The sequence below is a fragment of the Diprion similis genome, chromosome 8 (assembly GCF_021155765.1).
Source record: "Diprion similis isolate iyDipSimi1 chromosome 8, iyDipSimi1.1, whole genome shotgun sequence".
In the NCBI taxonomy this organism is placed as follows: Eukaryota; Metazoa; Arthropoda; class Insecta; order Hymenoptera; family Diprionidae; genus Diprion; species Diprion similis.
Window position 1 is genome coordinate 24,802,963 of NC_060112.1, and position 14,017 is coordinate 24,816,979.

Sequence of the window (14,017 nt, forward strand, 5' to 3'; positions counted from 1 at the left end):
GCACCTTGTGACAAATGACGCATTTCTACAAGATAGCAACAAGAGTAGATTGTTATATTTACGAAGGTGACACACACTGTTGCACTCGATTACATATTTGCCGTATTTCCTTGCGCCATGCAATCGCAAACAGCAGCGTATAGTGCAGTAATTTGCTTATATTAAGATTGTACTTAGAAATGAAACGGTAATGAATCACAGAGATAGTCGTTGTTCAATACAACGTTAATGACTAGTGAAGTAAATCTCATTTCAAGCACCCTAACCTCAAAATCACGACTTTGTTACGAGTTCTTGGCTTTCATGATAAAAATTACCGGTCAAAACTGGTGAAAAATTTATTATTATACCTATAACGCGAGCATATTTTACTCGCTTTTCATGCGTATTTTCCGTACACAAAGTATAAGTTTTTATGACGGTTGAGTGAGTTGGTGAATGCGCATGCGCGGAGTACAGAAAAATCCACTTTCAACTTCTAGGATTGAAACGTGGTCTTTTCTGTACTCCGCGCATGCGCAGTCGCGAATAAATCTGACATTACGCGACCTTAACCTCTATTTCGTACTTCGTGAAAAAACGCGTAACATACTCTCATTATACAAATGATGAAATGGCTCACCGACGACTCACATTGCAAAATCGCTAGGCTTGAAATTTTTTTTTTTTTTACGTAATACGAGTGTGTATTTATTGAGCATAACAAAGCCTGTATCAATATTTACAGTTAAAACTTATTAAAAAAATTCTGGGAAAAAAACTTTAAGGTACTTTGGACCCCGATGTGATTTACTCCCTTTAATCGCCAGTTATTTTCAAATCGTGTACATATGTGGTTGTGTGATGTAATATTTCGTCTCTCGTAATCGCCAATTTGGCACTTTGACCTTTCACGAGGTGTAAAAAAAATTTGAAAACATAATTTTAATCGAAATAAAAGAGCTAAAAGCTGAAGCGATATAAATGTTATTACTTGTCTTATTGCATTCGGAAAGTTACTCGATCAATATTAACACTTTAACAATGTTTATAAACACAATTTTATAGTTGCTTAGTGATTAGTATTTTCTTCTTTCATTGATACATTTTTGGTAATTTATCCGTTAAAAAATCAAAGAAATAAATTCTTTTATCATTTCGAATTTAACGAATCGACGCAATAATACTCGTAATTAGATCCGATTGCATAATTATTTCTGCAACGTTTCGCGCAGAACGAGGAATGCGAATAAAGCAAATAAGCGCGATTCTTCGTAGACTTTGCTATCGCTGCAGGTCAAACTAATTCAACCAACTATCAACAAGATCCTGACAATTTGCAGTACCTTTGCAATCGCTAAACGTGACGCGACTAGTTTCTGGTGATTGCACATGCAGATGAAGGCGAGGCTATAAATCCGTGACGTACTTTGCGTGTGCAGATATGTATACTCGCTGAGTATAAACTTATACTCGCCACCGTTTGAAATAGGCGGTAATGAATTTGAACGAGGTGTAAATTTCTCTTTTATTCTTTTCGTCGTTCGTTGCTTACGGCTCGCTATTAAACCGACAACTTTGGCCATTGACATTCATCGTTTCGAGTGAACGGCCGTCTCTCATTCACACAGCCCAAGGCACATGTTTGCCAAGGTTGTAGTCTTTGGAACAGAAATGAAAGGTGCGCGCAACATCAACACCTCGCGATAATATATTATAGCCAATAAAAATGTCGCTTTATGAGCTACAGAAGCAGAGCTTATAACTGCATAGAAATGCATAATAATCTTCGTTAAGGAAAGGAACAAAGAAAAAAAAAAAATTAACTTCCAGTTTCCGTGCAGTAATTTTTTCCGAAAAATAGCTTTCATACCTAAGCAAGATATTGACAATAAAATAATGATTTTTCGAACCACCGCAGGAGAGAAATTCGCGCATAAGGAATCGCTGTTGCCAGTGAATTGCTCGCGTTTTTCTCACAGTCCACTTTATGCAAATTTATAGTGCGTATAATACCTACTCGGGATCAGACGAGCTATAACTACAAGCATGACTCAAGATCGCCGGTTAAGTTACGTAACGAAGTGCTCGGATATTGCGTCTTCTTATCTCTCAAGTCCCGTGCCTTTGAATATTATAACGAGATGATAGTTTCTTAGAAAATCCTTAGCACGTTCATCGTCATTCGCAGTTATCCTCTAATTTTTTATTCACGGATATCTGCGATGATTCTGTTGAAAACGTGTGTTTTCTTTACATATTATTATTTTTATTATTTTTGTTATTATTACATTTCAGTAGCTCCTTCAATTTTGATATCAATTAAACGGTTTAAAGTTTGAAGATATCGAATTCGAGGAATTTGTAATCTTTTATTTATTTATTTACGTCATTTCTTCGAAAAAATTCTTGCTCAATTCCGTCTAGTAGCAGCAGCAGCTGCTTGAAGAAATACGCGTGGTTATTATTCTACCTATATCAACCGTGTAATTTCTCTATAAATAAATTGCAGCAAGAAATGATAATCCGAGAACTTGAAGAAGTGGACGACAGCGAAGCCGCAAGTAAACACATCGAGCTGCATCAACAGACAGTTAGAAAGCGTAATCGCGTTGCAAAATAAATTGAAAATTCGAAAAATTGTCTGTACGCTTGTTATCGTTACAATTTTATAACGCTACAAGTTTTTTTAACTTTTGGACCTCTACCACTGGCCCGCATCTGATTAAAAAATAATTTCTGTCTCAAGTTCATGCAGGCCTCGAGAGGTAAGAATTTAAAATCTAATATTTTAGCTCAAAACAAAGATATCGAGTAAAATTTATTTACTCTAATCAACTGTGTGCCTTTTTTTTATCATCCCAGAGATGCTCTCGTCCATCGACATTCAAAACTTCGTTTTACTCATCGCCTGTATAATAATGATCGGTGTATAACTGCTTTACAAAAAAAGAAAGACAATAAACATTGTATACGAGACACAAGTGCAAGACTACGGATTCTGAGAAAATAGTATCGATAAATCGTATCTCGCTTTTACACGCATGGTAACGAGGTTCATTGTAAGTCTTCATTAATTTATTACTTGGCTAATTACACTGCCCAGTATCCGAAAGTCTGATAGCTCGCTTAATACCACTCGCAGAGAGTTGTTCGAACGAGATAATTCGGTACTATCTCGCATCGCTTTTGAACCATGAACGCGACTATCAGTTGTGTCAATCGCAGATCGAGCCAGCAGGTTAACAAGGTCTGGTAAACAACTCCGGGAATTGAAATTCGTCGAGAAATTTCCATTTCGTTTGTAATTTTAGTGGCGATTTGAGGCCTTCGGAATAGCCCGAAACGCTTTCACCTGCGAGCCTCTATACGTTAGAAATTTCCTTTAGAGGTGATGGATTCGTCGAAAAGGCATAATATATCATGTTGCATATAGTTCACCGAGCAAAAGTGAAACAAATCACCCTCAAAGAATATCCACGTTTGATCCGGCTAACCTTTGTATCCGCAGGATAAACAGCGGAAAACACGAAAATGCCGAGCACAGCTTGCACTCAGTCTGTGTTTGATCGGCTCTGTTTCCAGCTCTCTGTACAAAGAGTCTAGAAAGAGATTTGTTATGCATACCAACTGGGGAAACGAGATAAGGTACACGGAGCTGGGCTCCCGGCTTTGCTGGTGACAAGGCAAAGCCGATGCGGATTTTCAAGATCTCGCATGTCTGCAAGCTTTCCACCCTCTGTCACCATCGCCTCTACCTATGAGATATCCTCCAAATGTTTGCACAGCCTGTGGTAGGTACGTCGACTTTCATCTCCTCCCCGTTAATATTTACCTTCAGCCGAGTGTCATATGAGAAATTTTTTCAACCCACAAACCGCGAATGCTTGTAAAGTCAAGTTTTTGGATTTCAATTTTGATGTACTAATATTCGTTTCCAGAGTAAAGCTTAGAACAAAAGCACGATTCTGTACCAAACTTTTACACTTCAGATTTTCTTTAGATGCTTCTGTCAATTTTTGGGGTTGAAAACAGTCTGGAATTCAATTTGGAACCTCTTCATACAAGATTAAGCATCGAACTTGAATAGGGTCCATTCTGTGTGTATATAGAGGATGATTCTAGGGGATATTAATTACTCTCTGAAATCTAATGAGAGAACTTTGAAAGTCAGGATCTTAATCTCCAGTTTGGGAATAACTATTACAATGCCTGAAGAAACTTCACAGGATTCTGCAAATCACCTTCAGCGAATCCAAAAATCAGCAAAAAAGAAATCTGTGTAGTTTATGAAGACACGTGAGGTTGACTGTTAGGCGAGAATGAGATTTCGACTGGATTTAGAGGCTGGTGCAGATTTCTCTGACCTTTCTTCCGACCCTTGAAGCACGGCTGATTATTGATGTATGATCAGTCTAATGTACAGTAGCGAGAAAAGACCGATTGGTATTGACAAGCTTGGCACGTTTCATTCACCTTGGAGTTTAAACAAGTGCAAAATATGTAAACTCGTGTGCCGCGTTCTTCCCCGCTCATTCCCACCTTTTCATTGTCAAAGATTTATTCCCATAAGACGTGATTGTTTCCAAAAACCAGATCAGCCAGATCGTGTTTTATCGAGAATCAAGAAATCTTGTTTTTAAAGTTTTTTTGTTGTCGGATCTTGTTTTATTGTTTTACATTAATTCTTCTTTTATTTTCTTACGTCGTTATTGATGAAAAGTAGACACAGTACTACATGGACAGTTCGGACTTCTTTCCCCCACGACTTGTACTACATTAAAAACATCCCGATTACTCATCGCGAGTTATTGCAGACGTTTATTTTTTATGCCTGAGAAAATACGCGAGGCCGTGCACGGCAAGCGAAGGAGGATCGTAACGAGGTAATTCTGATAGTTTAATCTTGTCTGAGGTCACATCGCCGGATGGATCAGACGTTTCAGTACACCAAATTGAACTACTTGCTACGCAGGAGAGCTACTATACGTGATACAATCGTATCTTGGACGTAGATTTAAATTGTTAAACTGGTCTCCGCCTTCGCTTTTCCTCCAATCTCGTCGCTTTAATTTGCCTTGAGGTTATCACCGATTTAGGGTCATGGCGAACCCCATTCAGGGTACCAAGAATCGGGATTTCGTATTCTCGATACTCGTCGTTACGTACAAAGGAATTGTCCAGTTTTTCTTTCTTTTTTTTTACAGCTTTTTTTCCTTTTCTCCAAAGTTTCACGTTCCACAGTCACGTCGCAACGTCCCCAGAGGTGACGACGATCTGAAGTTGGTTTAGGACGGAGGGTGCAACCCAGATTTGAAGGCATATCAGGAAAGCGTTCACCTGCGTCAGTTACGCGAGTAGAATTTGCGGCTAACCTTCGGACCGCAGAAAAGAAAAGCCTATAAAATCTTAAGAAACAAGCCATTGTGTCATGTTTGAATCGAAATACAGATCACGACTGGCCTTAGGCACTGCAGATCAAGCTTCAAGAAACTTGTTTGCATTATCTCACCAGAGGCCAGAAACTTCCATGCAGTTATCGAAGCTCCGATGACTTCTGTGGAAATTCCGAATTGTTATCGTCTTTCCCCCGGTCGACGTTCCAAGTGTCGAAACATCAACTGCAACTTTCTGATTTTTTTTTTCCACAACTTTCACCACTGGAATACAAGCACTAATTAATCCAAATCCATCGAGATTCGACAAAAGAGAAGAGAAAAAAATCTGAAAAAATCACCTCTTCCAATACCTATTAAAAATTCTCTTTCAAACTGTGTACCTAAAACGTTTGTATAAAACAGTAACAATCGTAGTGATAACATTGGTCTGACAAATTTTCGCCTGCTCACCCCAGGTCACCAAACTTTGCTTTCCAGCTTCAAACAATTAATTGGGGCGTCAAGTGTTCGTTACACAGAACAAAGTCAAAGCTTTGTTGCAAAGGCTCGACGAACTGTTTGAACTGACGCGTCGATTGCTGTAGATGTTAACGTTCATGTATCCGCAGGCTGTTGACACGGTGCGATTACATTTCAGCGTCCTGTCCTGCTAGAGAGTATAATTTTAGTGTGATCGTTTACGGTGAGCTGGAAAATTTGGAATTGGATTCGTTTCAAGTCAACAAAAAGAACGTCGTTCTTGTAATTCAATTCCGCAGAGATATTAACGCGTAAAACTTGACAACAAGTCACATCGACTGACTCCATGCTCTACTTGCCTGTGAAATTGTATTTTTGCACTCTGCCCTTTACAACGTGAAAACTGGCAGTCGGGTCAGTCGAACAGTAGATAATCGACGAACTGTATTCATCGCGATAACAATAAAATCCAGGGAAACAATCGATTCAATGCTAAATACGTACATACACTGTTTTTCTCATACCCTAATCGGGACAAGGATAATGTCTCAGTCCAATTCACAATCAGTCGACTTCATATGTTAGTCAAAAAATGGCTTCCTTGTTACGTCTGATTCCTAAGACATATCGAGAGATCAGAAGATCCAAGTGATTCGATTTTTCAGTCCATGACTGCTTTTGCTTTTACCAAATCACGCAGCAAGGATTTTCCTTGAGAAGTCCTGTGACTGCAAGAGTTGAGGATTCGCTAGGTGTTAACCCTCGTGATACAGCTTACAAAGGTGACCCTGAATAGTGATCATCCATAATATTTGTGCACATAACAGAGTCTCACCGATTCATGTGTGTAACGTACGGATGGACCGATGACGTCATTGTAGTCAGCCCCACCACTGACACAGCCGATGGGACCAAGGCGAAGTCTTGAAGCCTTCGCTGGCTGCTCGCACTTGTAAGCCTCGCCAGTCCACGTCTCTTCGCGGACAAGGTAAGTCCAGTTTTTCCTTTCTTCGTTGTGCACAAGAGTTTATTTAAGGTTGAAGAATAGTTACTGAGGATTGTGAAACCACCGCAGTTTCCAAAGACGATCATTGCTCGTCTGGAATAACCATAACTAAACGCGTTGAATTTGAGACAGTCGCCTAATTTTTCACAAATTTTCAAAGATCAAACGTCCAATTAAAGATTTATTGTAGTGCAAATGATTATTGGAGATAATCTGTTGAAACGTTAGACTTTGATAGTGGATTTTAGAAGAAAAACGTTATTGCTCTACTGATAAAACTTAATTAATTAAACATAACGAAGTAAATTGGAATAGAATACCACATCAAAAAATTTCTTTCATTTAATACTGATAAACTCGAAACCTGTGCTTCACTATAGCGCAATAAATAGAAGGGAAATGAAAAATTGATATTTTGAAGTCGATTAGTCAAAAGCTGACTGACTGAAGCAATGATTCTTTTTCCAGATCGTGAAATGAAGCTGATCACTGTAGGAGTTTTGGCGGCGCTGTGCGTCGCCACATTTGCTGTTCAACTGAACGGCCACAACAAGCTTGTCTGTTACTGGAACTCGACCTCTTTCGAACGTCAAGGTAGAATCGATGACGTTCACAAGTTACAACGTACAAGTTGAATTCCCCGAATGCTTGATTAACTCGTACTTGTTTTTCAGGTCCGGCTAAGTTCCAAGTCGACGATCTGCGCCCGGCACTCTCACTCTGCACCCATTTGGTCTACGGGTACGCTGGCATCAACGCCGAGACCCTCGAAGCCGTGCCTCTTCATCCTAACATCGATACTGGAGCTGGTTACGCTTTTTTGAGAACGGTTCCTCAGCTCAAGAAAACTTTCACTGACCTCAAGGTCTACCTTAGCATTGGCGGAAACGCTGATCCCTATGAACAAACCCACAAGTACCTCCTCGTGGTGAGTGGAGAGTAGAGTAAACCGATTTTCGGTTCTTTTGATCTGTCTTCTTTGTATTTACAATTTTTATGCTTCAATTTCAAGACCGAGACGAGCGAGGCCAGAGCCAAGTTCGTCAACTCCGTTGGACGTCTTTTGGCCGAGTACGAATTCGACGGTGTGGATCTGGCGTGGCAGTTCCCCGAGGTTAAGGTCAAGAAGAAGCGTGGATTCTTCGGTAGCATAGCTCACGGTGTCAAGAAGGTCTTCGGCTACGGCACGTTCAAGGATGAGAGGCAGCAGGACCACCGAGACGGCTTCACCATTCTGGTACGAGACATCAAGAACCTCCTCAGACAGAGGAACAACAAGGACCTCACCATAACCGTCCTGCCCCACGTGAACTCCTCCAGTAAGTTGATTTCATGTGTAACTGACTGTCCGGATAACAAATTTCCGGATTTCGAGGCTCAAGCCTTGATCGGTTTATTTTTTTCTCTACGGATGAGGCACTGAGGTTTTTGGGTACTGGCACGCAGACATGCATCCATTGATTAATTATCAAAAATTCTTTATTTTCAGTCTACTACGACGCTCGAGCTCTGAGTCCGAACATCGAAGCAGTACATCTTTTCGCCTTCGACCAGAAGACTCCAGACCGCAACCCGAAGGACGCAGACTATCCTGCCCCGATTTACGAAAGCTACGGACGCGCTGCTGACGAAAACGTCGACGGTCAAGTGAGGTTAGTGTCGGGGATAACAATCGTTAGGTCATTGAGAAAATTGAAAAAAAAAGATAAACTGAAATGTTCAAGTTTTTGATCTGCCGTATTTGCAAAGCGTCTATATTTCCGATCACTTCAAGCTTCTCTCAAGTTCGAATAGCGATAAGAAACGGTGAAACTTAGCAGGCATATTTTCGTCTGCAAGTCAGGGAAGCTATCTTGCTTGAAACGGATCATGAGGTGTAAAATTTTTCCGCGTTGAATGGCTAATCGAAGTTGTGTCATTTCGACAACCGGCCAGTCAGTCATCCGTCGATCAGTTGAAAATTGAAGTTAGTGAAAAAATTGCATCGCTAGACGACCTCCGTAAGCAGCGTTGCAAGGTTTCACCGCTGAAACTTGAGTTGGCTAGCCTGCTCCAAAAGCTCGCGCATGCGCAGTCGGACGCTCGATCTCCTTAGTCCCGCAATATTCTATCAATATCCAACCAATCATACATCCCCAGGTACTGGCTCGAGCACGGAACTCCAGGCAGCAAAATCATCGTCGGAATTCCAACTTTCGCCCGTACCTGGAAGCTGACAGCTGACAGCCAGATATCCGGAGTGCCGCCACTGGACGTGGACGGCCCTGGAGCAGAGGGACCGCACACCTTGACACCTGGTCTCCTGTCTTACCCGGAGGTTTGCACTCGCCTCACGGAGACGACGCTCGGCACGATTTTGCGCCGGGTTAGCGACCCCTCGAAGAAGTATGGAAGCTACGCCTACCAGTCTTACAACGAAGCGACCGGCGCCGACGGCATTTGGGTCGGTTACGAGGAGCCGGACACCGCCGGAACCAAGGCGACCTACGCGAAGGCAAAGGGCCTCGGTGGTGTCGCGATCGTCGACCTGTCCCTCGACGACTTCAGGGGTGTGTGCACCGGTGACAAGTTCCCAATTACCCGTGCAGTCAAGTACAAGTTGTAAACCGGAATTGGGAGCCAGTGAATGGCACAAGCCTTCGATTGTCTTGTTTCTCGGTTATCTTCTTCCAATTTTTGCCAAATTTTAATTTCACTTTTAATTTTTACTCGTGTATTGATGTATATGTGTAGGCCTTGAAAATACGTCGCAAACTTTACAGGTGATTTTTATTTTCTTGTGTGTTCTTTGAGTAAAATTTGTTTGACTGTTCTCTGTTACTTGTGTTAATTGTGTTGCAATTTTTCATCCCCTTTAATTTCTCCTTTCTCATGTTTCCCGTCAGTGGTATGATGTGAATCAGATTCCATAGACATTTTCATGGATTTAGGATAGGGATTGATGAACGTACGCAAAGAGATACGATTTCAAGAAATTTCTGGAATAATTTGCGGCAGCAAGCAAAGGAAATATCAATGGTTTATTTTTTATTTTTACCATCAAATATTGATCTATATAATAGTTACTATCTGTTGAAATAAAGTTATTCAGAAATTATAACGTCACATATGATTATACAAAAACTGCAAAGTAATACAAAGCAGTGAAAAATTGTCAGGTAATTTTGCTTAAATTTGTGGTGGTTATTATTCTTACCACTGTATTGCCTGCAGTATTATTTTGTCTCTACTTCACACATTTTTTTCCACTCTTGTTCTTCTTCTCGTGTATAACAAATTTGAGAAAAGTATTAACCATACAAAATTCTCGTATATCGAGGCGTGACATTAGAAGTGTTTAGAAGTCGACTTCTATTCAACATAATTTTGTTTTCTTTTCTTTCAAATATAAAGTAAATAAACACGCGCCACGACACATGAAATTTCACGCGTATACAAGAGATTCAGCGACACAATGAAAACTTGGGCATGAAAGTAAATACTACTTCTCCATTTTTGTGTACTACAGGTAAAGAACCACTACGATGTGTACGATCGATTACAAGTAATTTTGTTCTAGTTTATTAAAAATTCGGGATGGTATTCAGGACCTATATTATATTTTATTATGTATATTCTAGACTGTGTATTAAATGCTGAATTTATTTCTATACCTACATACTTTACTTGCGCACGTTCTTCGGAATAATTTTTTTAATCGTTATCCATATACGAAATTGATTTTCTTTCACTTATTTTCGTCTGTTGATTGTGTTGCAAATTTAATAAACATCGGTGTGTATTTATAGCTCGATTAATAAAATGTGTGCGAAATATGAAAAACGAATAAGGAAATGATTTTTTTTTTTACTGAAGTTAAATTAAAATCAAATAGAAAATTACTTCTTAATTAATTTCGGTGCGGTGTTATATATGTAATATGAAAGACGGTCTTGTCCTAGCCAAATCATGTCAACACCTTAAATCCGTACTGAGGCTTAACGACAGTCTACCAGTTCAAGCCTAGTGGGAAGAAAGTCAACTATCGGTGACCACTTGAGAAATCCCAGCCAGTCTTAATTTGTCCGTCTAGCAAGGCGGATCAATCTTGTAACCGCGACACTTTTTACCACCACAATAAATAATTATTCTACATCATCTCACCTTAATTAACTTAACTTCTTAACTACCACCACCAACCTTACATATATATATATTTGTTTATTTTTTTGTTCTTCTTTTTTCTTATTTTTACTTCGACTTTTCTATAACATGAGTGTATATACTCAGTGTATACGTGTATATAATTTAGATAGTATGTATATATGTATGTATGTATATTACGTGCAGTCTATAATTCGAATAAACACACGTTTCTCTATATTCCACGCCACAATGCATGCACAATCAAAGATTTCAAACGCAGCACCAAGATTTATACCTATTCACTTTACGTAGGGTTCAAAGATACATTGATAGGTATAGATTAACATCACAATAATGGTTCGGAACATTTTTCTCTTTGTTTCATTTACTTTCAATTCTGTTAGTTTATTTTTATATTTTTCTCTCAAATTTTATCCATATTTTATGAAATAAGGAAGAATTCCACTTTCCTTATCGTCTATTCGTTCTTTCATTTTCGAATGATTCCAAATCTTTGATAGGCACGCACACCATAATTTCATAACTGTTCAAACATTATAATATAATATACTGATATATAATATATCAATTATCTAACAGATGAAGGGCACAACGATATTACATAAACAACTTTGCTCTTGCGTTTAATACTTAAAAAATACTGGGCAGGTTTTTTTTAATTTTAATTTTTTTGTTGCTTTTGTTGAGAGTACTTATACACCTAAAATATACTTTATCATACGCATTATATGTATAATATATTGTATGGTTCAACAAGGAAAGGGCACTCGTTACATCATTTTATCTGTATATTATATCGATATCTTGTGGGTATATTATGTATATCAAATATTTATACGTTACTGAAGTTTTTATCTACGCTGGATATCGATTTTACATTACGCTGACAATATTCTTTTGCAATTGCTGTATCGGGAGGGTAAAACGAGAGCAATAATCAAAGGTAAAAATATACGGTACAAAAGTTTTACCCAATACACACGCAAAATTTTATATTATCCGATTTTGAAAAAATTTTTTACTAGACCAGACGACATCCCGTTTTTCGCAAAGAAATATTGACAAAGTGTCTGTAATATAATGTGTATACAACAATCGTGCAAGTTGATTCAGGGTGCTCTTGAAACATCAAGATCAAGGTAGTCATAGGGTGCGGATTAAAAACATAAAAAGAAATCGTTACGACGTACGCTACGATCTTTCAGCTCACTCAGATGTCATCATGTTATATATTGTGCCGTTTTCACTGTTGTTTGACTCGATATTACAAAAAATTAGACCACTGAGGAACTACGACGACAATCCTTCGTCTCAGAAGATTCAATATCGCAAGTGCGATGAAAGTGAGTATGAATTTCAGATATTGTCTTAAAAAATGTAGAACCTCTTAAAGATGACGAAAAATACACTCTAGCTATCAAATTTTTTCCAAAAAAAATTTGGCCGAGTTCACAAATTTTTAATTACCATTGATATCGCGACTCAACATTTTTATATAAAAGCAAAACGAGTCTCATATGGCATGGCTAACTGTAGTGAGCGATTGAGAAACCGAGCACGTCTACGACGTCATTCGAGGGACAGAGGACAGGTACGAATATATATTCTGCTATAAAAAGCTCACTCGACAATGCCAGTACATACGTGCATCGAGAAAAAATTGTGAAACTTGGCAGATTGATCGTTGGACTGCGCATGCGCGAGTTTTGACGTCTCTACGTGCAGGCTAGCCAACTCGAACTCGAGCTACAAAATGGCGTTTTGTAGAGGTTACACAGGTGGCGTGATTTTCTCGGGATAAGCAGACCTCGCGTAGTTAATGTGGAACGTTGACTGATGAGTGCTACAAATATTTAGAACGACATAATTTCCGTTAGACAATTGATTCTCGAGTTCGGCACCTCGTGCTTCGTTTCGCTTATGTTGGCGTCCCTACCTGTAGACAAAACTATTACCGACCAATAAACTTTCCTAACCTCAGGCATGCGCAGTCGGTAATTCAGTCCACCAAACGTTCGGCCGTTTTCTCTCACTGTAAGAACGATCCGAAAGTATAAAAACACCGCGGATCGGTCTACCATTAACAACCGGACACGCTCGCTTCAGCCAATCAGCTAGTGACTACATGAGAGAACATCCTTTAACGCTATATAAATCTTGGTCCACATTGTTGACGCTAATGAGCTTGAGCAGCTTATCGGTGTCCTTGAAATTTCGTCTACCACCCTTGTTGGTATGACCGTAAGGTGGCGAGTAGTCGTTCATGGCGTCATCGAGACGGATGCGTTGAGGCCACTGGAGGGTGGCGCTGCTGTCGAAATCGTCAACGAGGTTGCTGGAAGCGCGCTCCAGGGGCAGCTGCTGACAGTAGCTAACCGCGATTTTCGGCTGGACGAAGGCATCGTGAACACGAACGGGCCGTGCCAAGGACGACCGTTTTTTGGCCGGAGTCTGCGGGAGTTTTCTCGGTATGAAAACGGTCGGCTGACGCTCTTCGACGGCCATCTTTACCGGCGGCGGTGGCGCTGCGCTCGGGAAATTTGAACTCGCGTTTCCAGCGTGTCGACATTCCTCACCGCACTGAAGACAGTCGTAGTACTTCTCCGAGGCTGAAGAGGGCGTCTGGAGACCCGCCTCACCTCCACTGGAATTCAGAACGCTCGACCGCTGCTGCGATATGAAACGGAAGCTCCGCTGCGGAGGCGGGGGTCACACTTCCTGCAGGTACTTGAGGGGGCACAGGGTCTCCTTTAACCGGGGCTCCGTCTCCTTGCTCAGGCTCTCCGTCGTGTTCACGTTCGAAGCGCATCTCACCATCGCGACGCCATCAACCTCCTCCCCAATCTGGATCACGATCTGTTCGAAAGAACGAGGGATGCAAATACGCGATTTTTAGTCTCCCGTCACTGTTTATAGGTCACCCTTCGGGGGTCCGAACTTTTCCTCACCAGAATTATTCACCCTCCGACAAAAGTGCCGTTTTTCAAATCGCGACGCGCGTTTACATGGAATGGTTTCTGGAGACCAC

The 14,017-nt window shown here is 40.3% G+C and overlaps 2 protein-coding genes across 5 annotated transcripts in view; one reads left to right on the forward strand and one right to left on the reverse strand.

The window, feature by feature from the left end:
- Positions 1–6,701: 6,701 nt before the first annotated feature.
- On the forward strand, positions 6,702–9,548 carry LOC124409758 (chitinase-like protein Idgf4). Its single transcript, XM_046887587.1, has 6 exons — positions 6,702–6,825; positions 7,312–7,437; positions 7,518–7,771; positions 7,856–8,162; positions 8,333–8,495; positions 8,983–9,548. The coding sequence occupies exons 2-6, from the start codon at positions 7,320–7,322 to the stop codon at positions 9,446–9,448; spliced, it is 1,308 nt and encodes a 435-aa protein (XP_046743543.1). The 5' UTR covers positions 6,702–6,825; positions 7,312–7,319; the 3' UTR covers positions 9,449–9,548.
- Positions 9,549–13,690: 4,142 nt separating this feature from the next.
- The window catches only part of LOC124409754, a 31,683-nt gene continuing 31,356 nt past the window's right edge, over positions 13,691–14,017 (reverse strand). For 3 of the 4 annotated variants that reach the window (XM_046887578.1, XM_046887579.1, XM_046887577.1), the window contains one exon: positions 13,691–13,845. In XM_046887578.1, the coding sequence (XP_046743534.1) occupies positions 13,699–13,845 (147 nt within the window). In that variant the 3' untranslated portion in view covers positions 13,691–13,698. The remainder of the gene's footprint in view (positions 13,846–14,017) is intronic. The other variant, XM_046887580.1, reaches the window with a different exon arrangement.

Bases quoted from the DNA above. Each gene is read 5' to 3' on its own strand.
- LOC124409758 (XM_046887587.1), top strand. From the start codon at position 7,320: ATGAAGCTGATCACTGTAGGAGTTTTGGCGGCGCTGTGCGTCGCCACA. The intron at 7,438-7,517 runs GTAGAATCGATG...CTTGTTTTTCAG, and splicing joins GACCTCTTTCGAACGTCAAG to GTCCGGCTAAGTTCCAAGTC. The intron at 8,163-8,332 runs GTAAGTTGATTT...CTTTATTTTCAG, and splicing joins GCCCCACGTGAACTCCTCCA to TCTACTACGACGCTCGAGCT.